This window comes from Nematolebias whitei, chromosome 19, assembly GCF_014905685.2.
Source record: "Nematolebias whitei isolate Nwh7 chromosome 19, NemWhi1, whole genome shotgun sequence".
NCBI classification, from domain to species: Eukaryota; Metazoa; Chordata; class Actinopteri; order Cyprinodontiformes; family Rivulidae; genus Nematolebias; species Nematolebias whitei.
The window spans coordinates 30,875,399-30,896,544 of NC_056516.1; the positions used below are offsets into that span (position 1 = coordinate 30,875,399).

Consider the following 21,146-nt stretch of genomic DNA (forward strand, 5'->3'; position numbering starts at 1 on the left):
TAGGTCTAGATTGGCATAAAAGCATTAAAATAATAATTTCTATATCAAGTGTGTATTACATTATCAGCATTTCAGAAGGAACTTGTTTCCTGACATTGCAGATTTTTAGATGCAACCGCTGCTGAAGGCATTTTGAGTGTAGAACTCCAAATATGGGTCTGCAGAAGAGACTGCAATAACGCAATTTAACACAACTTGCCACTTTACTGCCATTTGCTGTCTTTAAAGCATAATGGGTGCTGTTAATAAATTTCGGTTCAGGTCAGAGATGCTTGAACGTTTCCCCGTTTTCAACATTACCAAGCTTTTGCACAACTCGATGACATGCTGAGGAAATAATTATATTTAATCAAGTGTGTTGAAGCAGGGGAACAAATATCTGGAACAGATAAAAAATGTTGCCTTTTTATGAAGTAAAGAGATAAGACGATTATTTAATCAGTCCTGTTGCAGAGTATGTTTGCTTTATTTTGGTTAACTTGAGCTAGTTATAATAATTTACTACCGGGTAGCTGGATTACATTGAAATTTGACACTACACATTGTGTTATAAGCGCTTCTGAAAGCTGGATTAAACATAGCTAAATGTTGTGACATCACATCAGTTTAATTTATTGCCCACCTCCCTAAGGCAAAGGTGGATGAAAGTGTTTTTTTCTTGTATGGTCATTTGTGTCTGTTTCCAAAACATCTCATGAACCATTGAACAAATTTTATTGAAACTCTCAGAAAGTAGTCCTTGGATGTAAATGTTCAAGTAACATCTGGACACAACCAGATTCAAGATGGCCTGCTTCAAACAGCTAACCTTAAAGCAACACACTAATGGCTGTAACTGTCAGTTTTATAGATATTTGCTTAGACTTTGGCGTGGTAGTAGCTGACACTGAAACCCATCGCACATTGAGATCTACCACAGTTTACAAGGCTTTTGCTTAAAGTTGTAGTTTTAACTAAATGATTATAGTGCCATCATTTCTCAGGATGATTTTAGTCCAAAACTCTGGCATGAAAGGCAGTGGGCGAAAGGAAATCTGAATTATTTATTCACATTTACTGTATCTTAAAACAGTCCAGATGCGATTAAAGCATCTTCCACTCGATACTGTCTTTCTAGTTCTTAAATGGAAAAATAGGTTTGACTTTGTGACTAAAAGCACCCTGTTAAGACTTCATACTCAACCGAAATGAATTCATGGTTTATGCGAAGTTATTTTTATGCCATAGTGAGCTTAAGTTAAAACCGAATGTTAAGTAATTTTGTCTTTTATTGCCACGTATGACTATCAGTCAGAGGTAAAGTTGGAAATGTTAAAATGTCTTCAGTCTGTTTTCTTGTTGGCTCCTTTCGCTGTGCTGTGATCTGCATGCTGCCTGTAGATAAAACACTTTCTTGTGAGGTGCATACAGATTCTCGCACAACATGCAGATCCTGGCAGGTGTTCTGCACAAATTGGTATAAGCTTTCAATTCTGATGGGTAAATCCAAAGCAAGTGTGGGGGAAGGAATTGTCTTTTGTCAATATTGGGTTCCCTCCTGCACAAGTTGTCCTGCTAGTTCTCATCTGAAAGCACATTCAGCAGTCGGCTAGTGTACTTTTCTGAAGTTGCTGACTCATAAAAAATATATATATATATTTTCATGTTGTCAGGATGAGCAGCACTTGCTTTACGTTCTCCAGTTAAAAACAGCCGCTGATGTGAAAGATTTATGGCAAAACCTGAACGCTGCTCGTGAAAGATTAATTTCGACCCATTAATACACACTAAACTAAGAATATAACTTAATTTAGGAGTGATGGACTCATAAAATATAGTCCATTCTGTTGACAGGTACCTCTAAATTGTGCATAGGTGCTCATGTGCATTGGGGAAATAAAGCTCTACCGTATATATAGTGTGTGTATATATAACATATGCAGCTGTCAACAACAGGTACTCTGCTTTCCAAATCTGGTTTGAGATTTCTACAGCTCATCAGTGCACCTTTAATAACTTCGACTACGTATTTTATACAGAAACATCTCTAGACGAAGCACATCCAAAACCACAAGCGTCACTGCTCCTTTGTTGTTACTGGAAGAGACAGAACATCGATGCAAACACAAACCACCACCTATACCGTCTGTAAAGTCTTTGCGACAGCTCTGTTTCAGAACTGAATAACTCTCTGCAGCAATCTTGTTTTTCTTATAGACCAAAGCGATGTATGCAGGAATTTCTATCTTGTTTTTCAGTATTCTCAAGTGTTGGAGGCAATAAACATCTTTTTAAAGCTCTTTGTCTAATAGGGTGTCCTAATTTTACTTGGACCAAAGCAACAAGTAGTAAAGATGTATACATATACTTAATAAATATGAAATTGTCCTAAGAATAATTTTTATTCAATAGAAATTAATTAGTTTGGCTCTTTTTTTAACAAATGCTGACAGGTTAATTAATTTCACAAAGGCACAAATGACTAAATTAGTTGTGATGGAACTGGATGCTTCACCCAGTGTGATACATTTTATATCGGCCTTTTTATTTTGTTCCCCTTGATGGGTAAAGTTTTCTGCAGTTTTGTATAAATATTTCCATTTTTCTTGTTCAAAACGCAATACCCATATACCACGTGCCCTGTTCCTTATTAAGCAGATGGTTACATATTTTTCTATGTACAATTTATGCCTGTTTTTTTAGCGCTCTCTACATGTTGTTTTAGGGTAAATTGGTAGTTCCTGAAGCTCTACAATTTGGGGAAAAAAGTATATTCACATTCTTATGAAAAAATATCTGCATTACTAAAAATCACTTACTTTTGGGGGTTGTAGTTTTTTTTTGTTTTAATTTCATTTTGTTATGTGTGACCTTGCATAACAGTTAGCTTGGTGTTTAGTGGTTACCTTTACTGACATTTTACTCTGAAACTTTCTGGATAATTTGAACACCTTTAGAGAACATTTAGTTTCAGATTGAATAGTGTTACAATCCCACATTCACAGAATCCAGTTACTCTACTGAGCAAAAAAAACATAATTTAAATTTATTTTCGAGGACACTCGCTGGAGGAATAAAAGGCATTCTTCATCTGGAGCATATTTTTTAGAAACAAAATGTCAGGTCTTGACCCTTATCTCGCATTAATTTGAATCTGTGAATCCTCATCCATAAAATCCTGATTAGCCATTTGAGGCCTCACAATAACCTTTTCACAGTACCAAACTTTAGTCACTGCACTGGTTTTAAACTAAACTCTGTATATAATAAAGCAATATTCCCATACGTTTTTTTAGCTGATATAATTCTGCACTTTTATTTTACACCAGGGCACCTTCTCTTTACCAACGATGGCAGGCCTGTAGGACACTCAACCATTTTTGTGGGGTGGCCGGGTTGGGTAGTTGTGGCTGAAGGACAATTCGGAAGGCAGGGCGCTTTGTTCTGTTGACAGGGCGTGGTGTCCTCCATGGATAATGGTTGGGGAAGCACCGTAAGAAGAATTCTTGGTACGGGACTTGCAATAGTGACAGCCGATATACTGACAAGCGTCATATGAAAGGTATTTGGTTCCTGCCGTTCCCAAAGCCAATTATTCAGGGAGAGAAATGTGATCATTGGATTCGACTGTGTTGCTGAGTTGGCTTTGACTGGACAAATGTAATCAGGAGTAGAGTTGCATTCAGGCCCAAAAAATCCAACCTGGCCCCAGCCCTTAGCCATCATTTCTGAACCCTACATGCAACAAATTAACAGTAATTACAGGCCCGAACACCCCCCCCCCCCCAACATTTTCTATTAAGCTTTGACTGCTTATGTAGTTATTAACAGTCGGCGGGCCGTGTGCGGCTAACGGGGCAGAAGATCGGAGCTGAGGGGGTGTTTGTCCTTTCATGGCCATTAGGGCTGGACAATTATTCAATATCGATATATATCGCAATATACTTTTATTCAATAACGGTGATATGAGTTTTATGCACATTTTTGATATTTCAATATGATTACAACGTTTCACTGACACATTTTTTTTCTGTTCGGGTTGAAGCGACCGCTTCAGTTTCAACCTGAACAGAAAAAGGTGCGACACAACTACATAAGTGCGTGGTGATATAGATGTTACGCAGAGCTCGAGTCCAGAAAGCATTAGCAGTAGCAGGCTAGTCTAGGCTAATCTCCAACGCGCATTAAGTTTTCGCTACAAAATGAGTGCCTATGACCGTCAGAATGTGACTGAACAAGTTTTCATAAGCGCAGAGAAAACGGATGACATATTGATAAGAGAGGAAAGACTAATTTGGTGCTTAGGAAGTGGTTCGGCTTTCTAAGATCCGATAAACTGCAGGTTTCAGTGTGCTGCAAAATGTGATGCAGTGTCGTTCTAACTAGCCGTGGGAGCACATCTAACTTGTTCCACTCGGTAGAATATGCTGAGAGTCCGAAGATGAAGCACAATAAAAGTCTGAGCCAAAGTGTCCCTGAAACAACCCCCCTAGCTGTATCAAAAGAGCTGCATGGGTTAGCTTGTTTAAAGTTCAAACTATTAATATTGACAAAGTTAAGTTTTATGTTTGACAATGATTTCAACATTTTTTAAGGCTAAATGAAAAAAAAAAAAAGGTGAACATTAATTTTTTTGTACAGTTTGTACAGTTTTTCTGAGGTTTTAATATTGTTTATATTGATATCGAATTATATTATCTACCAAAATTAAGAAATAAATCGTGATTAGAGTTTTGGCTATATCGTCCAGCCTTAATAACCGTCAAAGTGCATTAAATCCCTGCTTCTGCCTGCATTCTGCATAATTCAGACATGGACCCTGCTTTGACATGTCAGATATTTTGGGATCTCACCTTTTCAGATCGTTGGTCGTGCGCGTTTGCCGAGCGCAGCAGCTGAATGAATGTCCATTTCATATCAATTGGCTTTGTTCGTGTTGGTTGCTTATTTCTGTCCCATCTGAAGCTTAACTGAACTTTTATGACCTTGTTCAAGGCCGGTCAGCGCACGGTCAAATGGCCGCATGCGGCTGGTGAATGTATGGCAAGCCATGTTGCCGTATAATTGGATTTTTAACAGCGCATTTACCCTGGCCCTAATTCGGGTCAGGCCGGACTCCAGGTTAGAAATGACAGCTCTAATAAGAAGTACTTACATATGTCCAAAACGCGTTGTTAGAGGGAACGGGGGGACAGAGAAGCACCCTGGTCCCATACCAACAATTTCAGTCCCTGAAGAGGTGTGTTCATCCATCCAATAAGCTTTACAAGCTTTTTCTTTCAGTGTCAGAAACTAACAAGAGTACTGAACATTTTTTCAACCCACCTGTGCTAATTTGTGTCTTTAGGCACTTAATTCAGTCAATGTTTGAACACAATGACTATGAGGCTAAGTGGCAGGATAATACTTTTAAAAACACTAGGAAATGATTTCTTTATTTTGTTGCACAAATATTTTGAACATGATCAAAATTCAACTGACAAAATTAGTAGCCACTGTGACTCCATCAATCCATCTATCAAATTTTTTTTAATCTGCATTTTTCTGGGTCGCAAGGGAGCGTGTGCCCATCTCCAGCGGTCATAGTGCAAGAGGCATGGTACACTCTGCACATGCCACAAGTCCATCACAGGACCACATGGAGACGGAGACAAACATTTCACACTCTCACCCACCTAGGAACAATTTTAGTTTTTAGTCTGGAATGAATCCAAAGTACCCAAAGAAAACTCACTCATGCATGGGAGAACATGCCACATGCACACAGAAAGGCTCGGAAATAACCTGTGGCCTTCTTGCTGTGAAGTGACAGCAGTAACCACTGCACCATTGTTCTGCTGCCACTGTGACGTGTTCAGGTGCAAATGCCCAGAGAGACACTACTTTTTGTATGTCAGCTGTTACCACCTGTGAAGGTCTAGCTGATTGTCCAAGGCCAAAGACAGGAATGTTATTGACAGGAAGAATATAAAAACATGATATCTGGAGTATGCAGGACTACATTTTCTTATCCTCAAACAGTCCTTTGTGGTATTTTTATTGCATACATTAATGCTACGATAACAAATTATCAATATACTGTGAAACCTTAATGCAGACACAAACATAGACCAGTCTGGGAAAAAAGACAAATTTTTGGTTATGTTATTAATAATAGATAAGCCATTCAGTAACTACCTTTATAAAAATCACTGAAGCTCACTTGGTCATGCCGATGATGATGTTTGAATAGAAAACTACTAGTAATCATGGAAGCAGGCTGTGATTAGAGTAAATTATAACGCCTGCAGGGCTTCACAAGTGATCTAAAGCTAAGCCACTCCCAATTTTCTCACATTATTTGAGAAGCTGATAGAGGCTACCTTTTCCCTTCCTCTTCTCATAAGATGCCAATCCAGACGTGTGTTAGGTTTGTGTTGCTTGTCTTGGAGCTAAATTGATGGTGCAAAGAGAGGCTGCAGTGGCATTGCTAGTCATCACAGGCTTTGTGGCCTGAAACTATACAGGCAGCTATGCATTAAATTGCTAATTCGACTGGCAGAGCTACATTATCTCCCCCATCAAAGTGACAAGGGCAGGAATGAAGCGCTCAGTTTAGCTGTCTATGAGATCAATGGAAAATGGGTTTTGTGGATTTGCCATGGCAGGGTGCAGAGTTGTCTTTGAGAATGCTTTCTTTGAATTTGCTTGGTCTTTGCCTCACTGATTTGACAGCTGCAGAACAATGAGGCTGAAGTGCCTGACCAGTTCCATCTACATTCAGAGCGTCTCTGTGGAAGAACGCTCACACCTGGCTGACTGTATTTTCCATACATATCACTGTAGATTTTTCCCTGGATGCTTCAGAATTTTAAAAAGCAAGCATACATTTTGTGGTTTTGCTGCAAAGTTGCCAAAGCAGACTTGAATATTATGCCATCCGACTTGTCAGAAACAATCCATTTTATGCTGCAAGTCATTTCTTACTTTCCCTTTTCCCCCCACTCCTGTTGTATAGAAGCTGGTTGTGACCTTCGTGGATGATGATAACTGGGCTTTTAAGATCTTGGACAGAAAGTACTGTATTTTCCGCCATAAATGTCGTACCGCATAAGTCGCATCATCATACCTACCATTCTATGTTCGTGTCTCCTTCCTGTCCTCTCAAACCAGCCGGTCAAAGCAGATGGCCGCTTGTCCTGAGCCTGGTTCTGCTGGAGCTTTATTCCTTTCAAAAGGGAGTTTTTACTTTCCACTTCACTGCTGTATGAATGGGTAAATGGGTAAACGAGGACACAGATTGTAGTGTAAAGCGCTTTGAGTATCTCGATAAGATAGAAAGGCGCTATATAAGTACAGTCCATTTACCATTTACTGTTGCTACTGTGCTTGCTCAGGATGGGAGACTGCAATGAAGCCAAGATTCAACTTGTCTGCTGGATTCCTTAGAGAACTTACTTACTATGGCAAGCCGATTGCGTCATTAATAGCCACGTTTACCTATTACACGATAACGGCATGCCATACTGCTCAACTGCCATCTAATCGGCTGAAAATGGTAGTGTTCATTATTTTCAGTCAGAATGAAAACGGTCATATCTCAGCCAATAATTGGTTTATAAATATGGGGGGAAAAAATCCATAAATAAGTCGCTTTTGCGTATAAATCGCAGGGCATGCAAATTATGCAAAAAAAATGAAACTTGTACAACAAAAAATACAGTACATCAGATCATAATACATTTTTTATAGACCTTGATGTTGTATATGTTGAAACTTTTATTGAATGTTTTTAACCTTTAATGTATTTTAACTGCTTACTTGGTCAGTTTCTACAAGTGTCCAGGGACTGAGTGGTTCCTCTCTTGAAAGGCTCAGGAACTTCCGGAGTATCCAGTATTTGGGTATCCCCATGAAAATCTTCACTGGGACTGCATATTTGGATGAGGGATTGCCATGTACAGTGGTACATGTATTGAACCCATAATTGCTTTTTTAAGATAACAAATTAATTTACTTTTTGAGAAAGACAATTGATATTATTCTGAATGACCATGACTTCTTTATTTTACACAATTCCTGTTGTTTTATTTTCTACTATTAGCATAAAGTGTTGCATTTTGATATTAAAATGGGGAAATGGAACTTGCAATTAGCTGAGGTCATAAATGCAATTGTGCATGATACTTGGTCACATATCTCTACATAAGTGGTGTGGAGCTTTTTGATATACATGCAACAATGTGATGCATAGGACTTTATTAGAATTTTTTTTTTTTTAGCAAAATAAATCACGCAATCTACTCAATGTCTGCGTTTTCTTTTTTTGAGGGACACATTTTGGTTGGAGAAATTGTTCGTCCTTGTCCGTTCTGTGCCCAGACTCAGACCTCAGGTTGTTGAAAAATGTGATTGCCTGAGGAGCCCAAAGCAGAAGCACTCTTCAGCTTCTTAATAGCTTTTTCAAGATCACTTTAAGAGGCACTAGTCTTTTTTTGTTGTTGTTGTTGTTCCTCAAGGTATAAAAATAAAATCTACAGAAAACTTTTGATCACTTTGCTTTTGCAATGTCCTTTGGTTAATGGAATTTTTACAAAGAAAATTTAAAATTTACCCAAATTTAAAGTCTGTAAGTTCAACATTAGAATATTTAAAGGGTCTTCAAGATTTATTTTATAACATCTAAAGTTTGTACTTAATTTAAATTTTAAAGTTTAACAGATTTACTTGAATGTTACATGGCGCTGACAGGAAACAACTCTCCAGATATACAGGTGTATATACTGTATTCTATGTGGCCTATATATTTTTTTATAAACTTTTGATATGCCAACTCAGTTTAGTCTTGATTTTTTTTTGTTTATCCTGCAAAGGTATGACAGAAATTGAGAGAAAGCAAAAATATTTTAAAGACTCGCTCATTGCACCAGGTTACAGGTCCTCTTCGCTCTCTGACACTGAAAATTTGAATATGAAGTGCTCCAGGTTACTGCTGTGGTGTTTGTAATATTTGGCCTACTTGATAAAATATGAATCAAAGACTTTCTCTGGTGAATAACATCTTATTAGTCACAGATAAGGTTATCATGTTCTCTCTGGTATACATCTCCCAGGTAATTGCCCCTTAGCGAACTCCTCTGCATGCTTTCACGTCTCTGTACATGGATTATTTTTGTGTCAGGCATTTGAGCCTCAGATCATACCATAATGCATTCTACATTAATTAGCTGTGTGGCAAAGAAGCCGCCTCTGAGAATTTGTTCTCCTCAGCAACAGTTTCTTTCCTTCCCACGGTATCGGCTTTTTCTGGCTGCTGTTTGACATCGTTCCAGTTTCCTCAGTTTAACATAGTTACAGTTTGATTTGGAGCCTGTTGGATATGATTTATCATCATTTTGGGTCCAATTCCGCATTTCTTTTGCATCTGTGGGCTTGGACCCATAACAGGCAGGAGCATTTACATACAGTATATGTTTTTAGGATCGTCTTGGTCAAAACAATAGATTTTTGTTTAAACAGGTCCAATCATTGGCGTTATTTTATTTAATACTATATACCCAATATGATTACCATTTTTCTTTCCTTTAAAATATGTAACCTGAGGATCATGGGGAAAAATTGCTTGCACACAACTTCTCTTTAGTCTCGTATCATAACTGTTTGCAGTTGTAGTTTAGGTTTTTGTTTAGTTTTTCTCCTTTCCAACACCAGATCTGTTTTGTTTCTGTCACCAGTGGTTGGAATTAAAGTGATCTCTACACTAAGCAGGCTTTGTTTTTAAGGAATGTCGCAGTACAAGTGAAAGACTTTGATGTGGTTGCTTTTTTTAAAATAACTGAAAACTGACCTTAAAGGTTGTTAGCAATGCCACAAAAACTCAGACCGTCATTGGGGACCTTTGTTTTCTCTTCCAAAAATTCAAGGCCTCTGCAGCACCAAAAAAAACAATACTTAGTGCATTCCAAAAATTTGATGTTTTTTTATTTTTTACATTGCATGTGGATTTCATAATGCCTTGTTCTCAGCCATCCATTTTCTTTTGTTTTAGGTTCAACTACAGATCAACACACCATCTCGCCACGAATGGCTTCTACGAGTTCCTCAACTGGTTTGATGAAAGGGCCTGGTACCCGTTGGGCAGGATCGTTGGTGGAACGGTAAGTTTCTCCTTAAAACAAACCAATCCAACTGCTCACGTTTGTTACACTGAACTCTATTTTTTTTACATTCAGAGTAGCATTAGGGAAGTACAAGTAAAAGAGGACATTATCATACATTATAAATAGGTGTCTGTGTGAGCAGATGAACACAGCAACATGAAACAGATCAGCAGCAATATAAAACAGATCAGCAGCAACATGTGATTTTTCACAGCAATTATTCTGGTTAGAGATTCATGAGTCTAACAGCCTCAGGGTAGAAGCTGTTCCTCAGTCTAGTGGTTCTACACTCAATGCTCCTTAACCTCCTTCCTGAAAGGAGCAGGGCAAAAAGTGTGTGTGCTGGGTGAGTGGGGTTTTTCATGATGCAGGTGGCTCTCTTCCTGCATCTGGAGGTGTAGATGTCTGTGATGGTGGGGAGGCTGACTCCAACAGACTTCTGTGCAGCCTTCACCACTCTCTGCAAAGCTTTTCTTTCTGCAGCTGTGCAGCCTCCATGCCACACGTTGATGCTGGAGCACAGGACGCTCTCCACTGCACACCTGTAGAAGGAGGTGAGGACTGAGCTTCCCAGACCAGCTCGCCTCAGCCGCCTGAGGAAGTAGAGTCTCTGATGAGCTTTCTTGATCAGGCTGGTGGTGTTGTTGCTCCAGCTGAGGTTGTCATTCATGTGTACACCCAAGTACTTGTAGCTGGAGACCACTTCCACCGCAGATCCTCTTATGTTCAGGGGGGTGTATATGTTTTTGTTCCTTCTGAAGTCCTCGATCATCTCCTTTATCTTCTTCACATTGATGTGAAGGTTATTCTCTTTGCACCAGCTCTCCAGGTGTTCCACCTCTTGCCTGTAGCTGGACTCATCATTGCTTGTGATGCATCCCACCACCGCTTTATCATCTGCAAACTTTACAATATGACAGCCTGGATGCACAATCATATGTGAGCAGAGTAAACAGGAGAGGGCTCAACACACAGCCCTGAGGGGAGCCAGTGCTGAGGGTTATGGTGGAGGAGGAGAAGTTGTGGATCCTCACTAACTGTGGTCTGTTTGTTAAGAAGTCTAGTACCCAGTTGCAAATGGAGGGGCTTAGTCCTAGTGTGAATAGTTTGTCCATCAGGGACATTACCTGAGTCTTCCTTTTCGGGTAGCGGGAGTCACTGGTGCCCATGTCCAGCCATCACTGTGAGAGAGGAGGGGGGACACCCTGGACAGGTTGCAAGTCCATCACAGGGACACATAGAGACAAACAAGACAAACAATCAATTCACTTTCTCACTCACACCTAGGGACAATTTACAGTTACCAATCAGCCTAACATGCTTTACCATGGAAAAACTTTGCAGTGCTTCTCTGGGTGCAAGCAATGCTGTTCATGAGCCCAGTAAACTGTTTCCAGGCATCATTCATTCAACCTTTATTTAGACAGGTTAATCCCTTTGAGCCTCGAGGACTCATTTATAAGAGAGACCTGATTACCTGATCATAGATGTATATTCAGAATCCAATAGCTCTGAACCTTTAACTGTTTGACACAGAGCCCTGTTTCCCACACCTTATCCACTAGTTGGATGCTTTACATCTCTGGATGCCTTCTAACATCAGCCCTGCAACCTCTGAGGCCCATCTGCATTAAATATGTTTGGTCTATTTATGGTTTTCTCTGCATATAAACCACACCTGCTTTCTTTTCTCACAAACACAATTCATAGACTCTTGGTGGTTAACTCTGTGCCGTCATTATGCTACTCATGCAACAAGGCTTTATAATCCAGGTTGTCTGCACCAGATAAATAAAAATGTCTCCCACTGTGTTTGCAGCAGAGTCCAGTTAAGATGCTGAACTGTCAAACTTGTAATCGGACTCTTCTGACTGATTTCCTGTTGTCTGTAGTTTAAACTGAACCGTTCCATCTCATAGATTTTCTTTCACACGGAGGGAGATGCAGCGGGACATATAATACTGTGCTGAGTTGGTATTTTCCAACAAGTAGATGATGTAAGGCAGGAGCTGTAGCTATACCGACGTTTGCCTAAAGATTTGAACACTGCCTAAAGAAAAAGAGCCTAAAGAATTAAAATCCAAAACCCATTTATCAGTGTTCATTACTCATAATCATTTATAATCAGTTACAGAAGTAATTGCAAATGCAAAGTCTAGCTAATTAAGGGTTTACTGATTCTGTTATAGTACATGGATACGTGGTTTAAGCTTTGTTCCCACAAGGCAGAAGCTGAGACTCATGATTAGGCAGGTAATCGGAGTTGGAAGATGCTTAGTCTTAAGTTAATTTTCATGACATTTGAAAAACTCCTGGGCCACACAGTTGGATTGTTTTCTGCATACAAATAAGCAGTGCCGTTATTCGCTCTGCACACATGTATGAACATTTCTCTAATTTATATGTGTGGAGCAAAAACACTGCAGACTACTGGTAATTCACGCATTAATCATTTGAGGCAGATTACAGTGAGCCATGCTGATCTTTGCACAGTTCAGCTTTAAAAGTAATTTAATTTTCCTCTTGAACATTACTTGAAATATGTAAATGTTCTCAGCAGACTACCCTCAAGTTAAGTCAATATGCAAGCAGAGAATGTGCAAGAGCATACGTTTTGTTCAAAGCTGAGATGTGACGCTTGTTCTACATAAAGATAAAAATAAAACTGTCCTACCATAAGCTCTAATATCAAAATTCATGCTCAATAATCCAGATTAAAACTCCACCAAATTTAAGTCAGGTCATCTGGACAGTTTTTTTTTTTTTTTAGACTAGGAATGCACAATATTGGATTTTGGGTCGATATCTGATTTGCCGATATGTTAAAACTTATTTGGCTGATAACCGATGCTGATATTTTTTTATATAATTTCTTTTGTCAGAACATAGCCCTCTTATTTTGGCTTATTCGCTACAAAAATTCTGTAACCGCTGTAAGAGCTGGTGACATATATTCAGGAACAGCTATATGATATGTATAGCACTTTAACTTATATTAAATAAAGTGTTAAATGTTATTTATTATCATTAGTCACTTGTGATGCTGTCTCACTTGTGGAGGCTTGTTCCAGGTTCCTAGCTGCAGTGTGGGATCCTCTGCACTCCTGTGCATGAAGGACAGACTTTTTAAGTTCAAAGTTTTGTCAATCCATTGTGCCGTAAGGCTAATCATGCTAATGGGGCTAACACTTGATGTCTGTAGTAAAACTCACCCAAGTGCTATCGACTATTAGCTTCTCAATGACGTCGGAAATTACGGCTTGTAACTCGGGTAAGGCTACGTCGGAAAAATATCTCCGACTGGGGACGATGTAGCGAGGCTTAACGTAGTCCAAAAATCTTCAGAATCTGATATGCTAAACAAGAATAAAAACGGACACACCGCCGACATTTTGACTTTTTCTCTGTCGTGATCAGATCAAGTAGGCACGTGTGACGTCATCACGTTGTGCTGGCGCTGCATTCATCCTTGTCACTGGGTTGTCATACAAAAACAGCGTCTTTTATATCTGTTGTTTTGATGGAGTGGCCACTGTCCAATATTTAACTTTAAAGCTAATATCAGCCGATACCGATACCACCCCGATAATATCATGCATCCTTAGTTGAGACGTTACATCCTTCATCCAAAGGACTTAATCAGTCTGAGGAGCCACAACAAACTCAGCCTCATCAGTGGCATACTCACATAGTGGGCCAAACAGTTTTATGGTGATAAGATGGTTTCTGGAGTCCGCTCTCTGTTGACACCTCTGAGGCAGCCTTAGCCATAGTAGTTCAAAACATCAAAGTTAACGAAACATTTCAACAAAAAAAAGAAACTGTCCAGAGGACCTGACTTAACTTTTGATTTTTTTTTTACCCGGATTACTGAGCATGAACTGTGATGTTCTGAACCACTTTGGCTATGGCTGCCTCAGAGGTGTCAACAGAGAGCGGACTCCAGAAACCATCTTCTCACCATAAAACTGGTTGGCCCACTATGTGAGTAAGCCACTTATGAGGCTGAGTTTGTTGTGGCTCCTCGGACTGATGAAGTCCTTTGGACGAAGGATGAAAGGTTCAAACAAAAAAAAAAAAAAAGAAACCGTCCAGAGGACCTGTCTTAACATTGATGCATAAGCGCTAATGTTTCTGTCCCAGTCAAACTGAATCATATTGTTAAATTAACATTTTACAAAATAGTTTCTCTATCTTGGACTTAAAGTCTTGCATTGGGTCTAATTTGTGGCATTAAACTTGACTAAATCATAGTTTAATTTTTTTGTTTGTCAAACATCTCTACTGATGTGTCTGTTCTGGCCATAAAAATAGGATTTTAATTAAATCTGTTTTCTGCTATCTGTGCGTTAACGCGCACAAAATCAACTTCATATTTATTAACAGATGAAACTACACTTTCCAGTTGGAATTTATTCACTTATTACAAAATTCAGTTCCAAGATATAATCGGTTGCGAGTGTGGTTGTCTTAAAAAGTAAGAATAAAATAGTCTGAATATTAAAAAGACTGCTGCAACTCCCCGTTGACTTGGCAGAAGTGCGATGGCAGATGGCCAGTGGCGTTTTGCCTCATAAAGCCGAGACGTTTTTAAAGCAGGTGGGAGGGTCATTCTCTTGGTCGTACTAAATGCAAATTCCTTCCTACAACATGCAAATCTATGCAAAATGCATCTGAGCCACGGTGAAGTTGGGTTAGAACTATAGCGGGTTAAAAAGATCATCTTTTCCCTGAATGATTTAAAATCTTATTAAGTTTTAGTTGTCTCTCTTTGTGCAAGTCTTTTCTTCAGTTGGTCTCCAGTATGCTTAAAATTTATTAACGTTAAAATAAAACATCGTTCACAGGTTAAAAAAAAAACCTGTTCCTCACCAGTCATACAGACTTTCACTTCCTGAACTGCACAAATATATAGATTTGTTTTTGTTAACCTGCCCCGTGAAATAGTCTGCTTTTAGCGCCAGTTGTGTCAAAACCAGTCCGTCTTCCACTTAACGATATCTCTTAGGTTTAAAGTCAGTTTTTACAAAAGATATGAGCTAACAAGTCAATAAGATGAGCCAGTGAATCTTCACACTTGATGAGCAAAAGCTGGAGAGTGATTAAAAACAACTCATGATAGAATATACATCAGTCACAATAGTGTGGCCTTGATCAGGAGTTCATGTTGACAGTTCCTGGAGTTACAGAAAGCTGCTCACTCGTTACTGCGTAGGTTAATTGTGAAAGTCTAACGTGTTTGCTCCACTGAGCTTGATGCTTTGTGAACACAGGCCGGCATCGCAGAGACATTCCCTACCCACTCTGCTTTTAAAGTCATAAAATGATTGTGTGAGAGCTCCTATTTGCATTGGGTCACTGCTTTTAAAGCATAGATGAATGTGGAAAAATACGGTATTCTACCCATATTGCGATTGATGACCTCTTTTAAGAAAACTTTTGGATAAAGTTACTGTCGAACAGCATTTATTTATTGACTATGGATGCTTTTCTTTTGTCCAAACCTTATCCTTACTTTACCCCGACTTTTTAATTCAAAGTCAGACGGATGATCTTGACAGTGCTCATTAATTGTGTATGAAAACGTTGAGTCTCTAAGCACTCAGATAGCTTGCACCGTTTGGAAGATGGATGATTTGATATCAGTTAATGTGACAGTTGAGCGCCTCTTTCCTACGACCAGTCCAGTTGGCCTCTCCGTTTTATTCCCTTTCCTCTTTCACCCTCTCCCCAGAGGACGGCTGTCAGTTGTTCTTTCTTTCTGAGCTGCAAATACAAAAAGAAAGCCTCTTTAATGTGTCAGTCCACAACAACAGTGGGTTGTCAAGTCGATAACCCACCCTTTGTCTCCGCCAGACAATTAAAGTTTGTATTCGGTAACGACTTTTGTCAGTTTTTAATGTTTTTGTAATGAGAAAGCTATAATTCCTTCCTATCAATTTAGAAAAGGGTTTAAATTATGCACCAGCTTTCCCCCCCCCCCCAAGTCAAACCTCATCAGAAAAATGTAACGGTCTTGATTATACCTGTAAGACTCTGCATACCTGAGTCCTAATACAGAGTTCAAAACGTCTAATAATTACAAGATTAACGCTGGGATTCCGCTCCATTAGACAGAATCAAATCCTCGAGCCAAGAGGCACGGCTTGGTTCATTTTCATTGAAGTACTTTAGATCGCTTTAGGTCTTGTAGGCACCGGCTAATTATAAAGATGAAGACCTGAGTTTATTAGCAGTAGTTTTATAGACTGAGGCTACAGTGAGCGCACTTTAAGCATCACTTTCTTGTTGTACATAACCTTCAGACAGCTGCAGCACACAGCGCCAGCCTCTAATTGGATCTCCTCGTAGTAAGATGAGATGAGGGGTGCGAGGCCTCACCTACACAGGCCACAGTTTGATTCAGCGGAGCGCGTTGGTAATTATACATTCTGCTGGGGAACACCAATCTGTTTTCATTTTGTGATTAAAACATTATTTGTCCAGGTTATCCTTGTGCTGCAGGGGAGGTCTTGACCAAAGAGATTCCACAAAGATGAGAAATGGGCTCTTTTAAAATTCAAATTGTTTCTGTAATTGCTTGTTCAACCTTTATCAGTGCCCCGGATAGAATTTAGTTTGAACCGCTTTAATTTTTCATTTACATCTCAAGAGCTGAAGCTCTTGACGTGCTTTGTCCATGTTCAAACAGTAATACGCTAATGATTCTTTGTCTGTGGAAGTAAATCCACCTCTTATTTTGTAGTTTTTCATTGCTTGTTACGGTGGCCCAGAGGTGTAAATGAACAACATTTGAAAAAACTGAATTACGTTTGAAAAAAACGGAATCACAATTGAAAAGACAGAATCAGAGATTTGAAAAAACGGAATTACGTTAGAAAGAACTGAATCATTCAGAAATTGTGTATATTCTGTTTTTTCAATTGTTGTGTTTTTGTTTTTTCAAATGTATTTCTGTTTATTTTATTTTATTTTTTCAAATGTTTTTGTGTTTTTGTTGTTTTTTCAAATGTATTTCCATTTTTTTTTTTTTTTTTTCAAATGTTGCTCATTTACACCTCAGGACCACCGTAGCTTGTAGTTGTGAAAACATTTATAGCTGAAAATTAACAGTCTGACAGGGAAAGTTTTGGGTCGTAGTGTCCCCAGCAGCCAGCTGTGCTGCACACTGTGCGACTACAGTTATATGAGCTCCCTACCAAGCCTGAAATTCTTTAGTGACTCAGTTAAGCCTCAAAGTTTTGTTGAATTTGTATTTTTTTTCTGAACACATCCAGCTCAGCTAGTTTATTTTGTACATCTCCCAATTGGTAAGTGCGTGGGAAATGACCATATTAGATGTGTTAATTTGCCACCCTCAGTCTTAAGAGAATTGGAAAAACCCACATGTGCAATATTTTCTGCAACTCGAGACACTGAATTATGTTGCAAATAGGTTTCTCTTTTTGTCCATAAATGCGTGAAAGCAAAAAGCTTTGCCCACTCCGGAAAACGTGACTGGATTTAGTTGTATTTTTACCTATTAATGCGTCTTGTGATGCAAATGTTACATTTAAAATTTCCAATAACTTTTTGATCCCTACCAGTTGTATATTTCTTTTTGCAAAATCCCTGTCATAGCAGTGACATAAATCGCCTCACCCGTTTGTTTAAATTGTGTTCTGTCATCCAGATGTTCAGGATATTTATGGTTTGATTCAGGAACATGACTGCCGTGCAATATTTACCATTCACAAGGGATTTGGCAGCATATGACGGGATTTATAGTCCACCATGCAGCGTGATGTCACAGCACATGCTGGGTTTTCTCCATCTTCCACTGGTGGGCAAAAGATTGGAGAGCCTGAGTAGTATGCAAAATTTTACAACATTTCAAATGCACACAATCTAAACTGAGTTTTTGTGCTCCAGAATGTATGAAAAGGTTAGAAAAAGAGTAAAAATTAAACTGACAGAGGGCTATTTGGCAGAGGGACGTCGGCTACTTTGAGCTTTTTCAATTGACGTAATAAAAACCTCCAGATTCCTTTTTGCTGAATTTGTTAGTTTTCAACCAAGAGCCTAGCTGATAGTAACTGAATGAAAAATATGTTCATTTCCCTCCCAAAGTGGTTTCATCGTTATAACCACTGCCTGTTTCCTGTCAGACCTGCGTTCGGGAGAAAAAGCTGCAGAAAACAGTCTTGATGATGGCATACTGATAATGTACAATTTTAGTAGAACTGCTATCTTGATTACCTTAAAATATATCTGATTGGCTATTCAGACATTAAGGCAACACATTCAGTTGCAATCAGTCACAGTTAATTAAATTTCACCATTTACTCAATTCAAAAATATGCCACTTACATTTAACCGTTTATGGGCCCAACACAACACCAGTAAAAAAAATAAATTATAACACTGCTAAAATAAAAACGGCAAACTTCTAACCACATGCACTAAAACACCTAATTAAAGAACTAGAGCCCGACCAATATGGAAATTTTGGCAGTCGCTGATACCGATATTGGGCGGGCTAATGCTGATAACCGGTAAATTGTCTGGAAATTATTTAGCTTTGTCCACCCCAAGAATCTAAGTAAACATCTACTTTATGCTTTCCTTGTACGCTCTTGTGCAACACCTTTCTGAGTTTAGTTACCTGTGCCACAACACTCGAATATGGAACCCCTGAATAAAATCGTGCACCACCATCTGAAGGTGGCACTGCTCTAACTAGCTTATCTACTTAAGAAAAGGTTCAGAAAATGAGCCCAGTTAGAATTTTGTTGCATTTAAAATGACTAATTTAAATTCAATTTGCAGTTTAATAGAAATTACAAAATGGGTGTGCGTCCAATCAACCAGATTTCATCAACATGCTATTAAAACTCTTAAAAAAAAAAAAAAAAAAAAATCAGGACTAACTCAAGGTTTTGTATCATGGCTCACCAGAGAAATTGATTTTCCAGTGAATAAAACGAGCCTCTTTGGAAAAATACAAAAGTATACAATGCATTAAAACATAATTACATCAGTAATTGAAGTATACCAGTAGTTAGCCACAGTCTGATCAGACTTACCACCGTAAGCAGACTGGCCCAACACTGAAACACAGAAGTGGGAGTGGAAGGATTTTTGTGGCTGCCTCAGTGTAAAAAGTGGCACGGAGATTATATTATAGATGCTAACTTAGAGTTATCTATTGATAACTTTTGGATTTCAGAAGAACATTAAGGCTCTGTAATGAAGTGCTCACGTTCAAAATCACAAAGAACATCTGGAATAAAGGAAGACAAAGTACAAGAGGACTTCTTGGCATTGCTGTTTGTGTCTCACCCCCCTCTGTTTCTCTGTCCTCAGGTGTATCCGGGGTTAATGGTGACTGCAGGCCTTATCCACTACATGCTCAACCTTCTTCACATCACAGTCCACATCCGAGACGTGTGCGTGTTTCTGGCGCCGGTGTTCAGTGGACTGACTGCCATCTCCACCTTCCTGCTGACGCGGGAGCTGTGGAACCAGGGTGCAGGGCTGCTGGCAGCCTGTTTCATCGCCATCGTCCCGGGCTACATCTCGCGCTCTGTGGCCGGCTCCTTCGACAATGAGGGCATCGCCATTTTTGCACTTCAGTTCACCTACTACCTCTGGGTATGTATACTAGATTTTTTTCCTTGTAAGTGAAATATAAAATATATTTTACAGGTACTTGTAATGTGAATTGACATCCTCTTTTTCATCAAAGCAAAGTTTATTTGTCAGCCATATTCTGCTGCACCTACTAATCTTAAGAATTCTTGATTAGAAATGTTACTTTCTAAAGGACAGGGTTTCTGTAGCCAGGAAAGTAGCCCTGCTTTCAGATCTTGCTTGCTTCAGATGTTGAATAATTTATCCACAGGCTTGAAAAGGAAACTGGTCATCTTTACTGGCCATGTGGTTGACAGGATACAGCAAACTGTGCTTAAAAGCTTTCACAATAATGTGACCTTTAAGAGCAGAACTGAAGAGTTAAAGATGAAAAAAAGCCTTTCTTTTACTTCCCTTTTCTAAAATACATGTAGCGCACACAGCGGGCCGTGCTTTAAACACAAACACAAAGCAGTTCTTTATGTTCACTTTGCAGCTGGTTTTCTGTATTACTTTTTACACATTTTCTGTGATTAAAATGTTGTTTTCTCAGTTTTTTGGGGGAGGATCTTGACCAAATAGCAAGAATTTAATTTTGCCCAGCTGAAACATTGTTCAGGTATTCAGAGGGGCTCCATAGAAAATACTCCACTGCAGCTTTTTAAGATGAAAGACGCTTGAAACGGACTTCTGACTTTATTTTGTCTGCTTTTTTCATTGCATCAGCTTCTGCCTTGCAGCTGTTTTTAATGTGAGGACATCATACGCTTGGGTCTGTAAGATTGAAGAGCGATGCGTTGCACTTTTATCAGCATCAAATTTTCTCGGGTTATTGGAGTTGACCTTGACAAATCGTAAATATCTCCTCCTTTCACAGTGAGCCGTTTCTGTTTTAATATTACCTGCTTGATTATTCATTCAACCTTTATTTAGACAGGTTAATCCCATTGAGCCTCGTGGACTCATTTACAAGAAAGACCTGATTTTAACAAAGAATGATGACAACAGTAGACAACCATGAAAGGAAGCATATAAATTGAGAAGAACAAGTGAAAGATAATGGTATTTAAAAATGAAACAAAAACGTCTGGATTGTAAAGCGATGTAAAATACTAAAAACAGGAACCAGTCTGCGTTGGTTTTTACCATAAACTTAGCAGATGTTAGAAGCCACTTAGAGAGGTCAAGGTCGAGAGCTTCAGATATTTTTGCAAGATATTCTAGAAAACAGGAGTGCAGTAGGTTTAGGTGCTAGTTTTAGCTTTTGTTTTTCTCTAGCCTTGTGCTAGTTTTAGCTTATGTTCTTCTCTAGCCTTTTGCTAGTTTTAGCTTGTTGTGTTATTCTCTAGCCTTGCTAGTTTTAGCTTGTTGTTCTTCTCTAGCCTTTTGCTAGTTTTAGCTTGTTGTGTTCTTCTC

At 39.0% G+C, this 21,146-nt stretch overlaps 1 protein-coding gene across 1 annotated transcript in view; it reads left to right on the plus strand.

Moving 5' to 3' along the window:
* Positions 1-21,146, plus strand: part of LOC119425930 (dolichyl-diphosphooligosaccharide--protein glycosyltransferase subunit STT3B) — a 104,151-nt gene that overhangs the window by 34,035 nt on the left and 48,970 nt on the right. The window contains exons 2-3 of the mRNA XM_037693485.1: positions 10,007-10,115; positions 19,464-19,751. Coding sequence (XP_037549413.1) covers positions 10,007-10,115; positions 19,464-19,751 — 397 coding nt within the window. The remainder of the gene's footprint in view (positions 1-10,006; positions 10,116-19,463; positions 19,752-21,146) is intronic.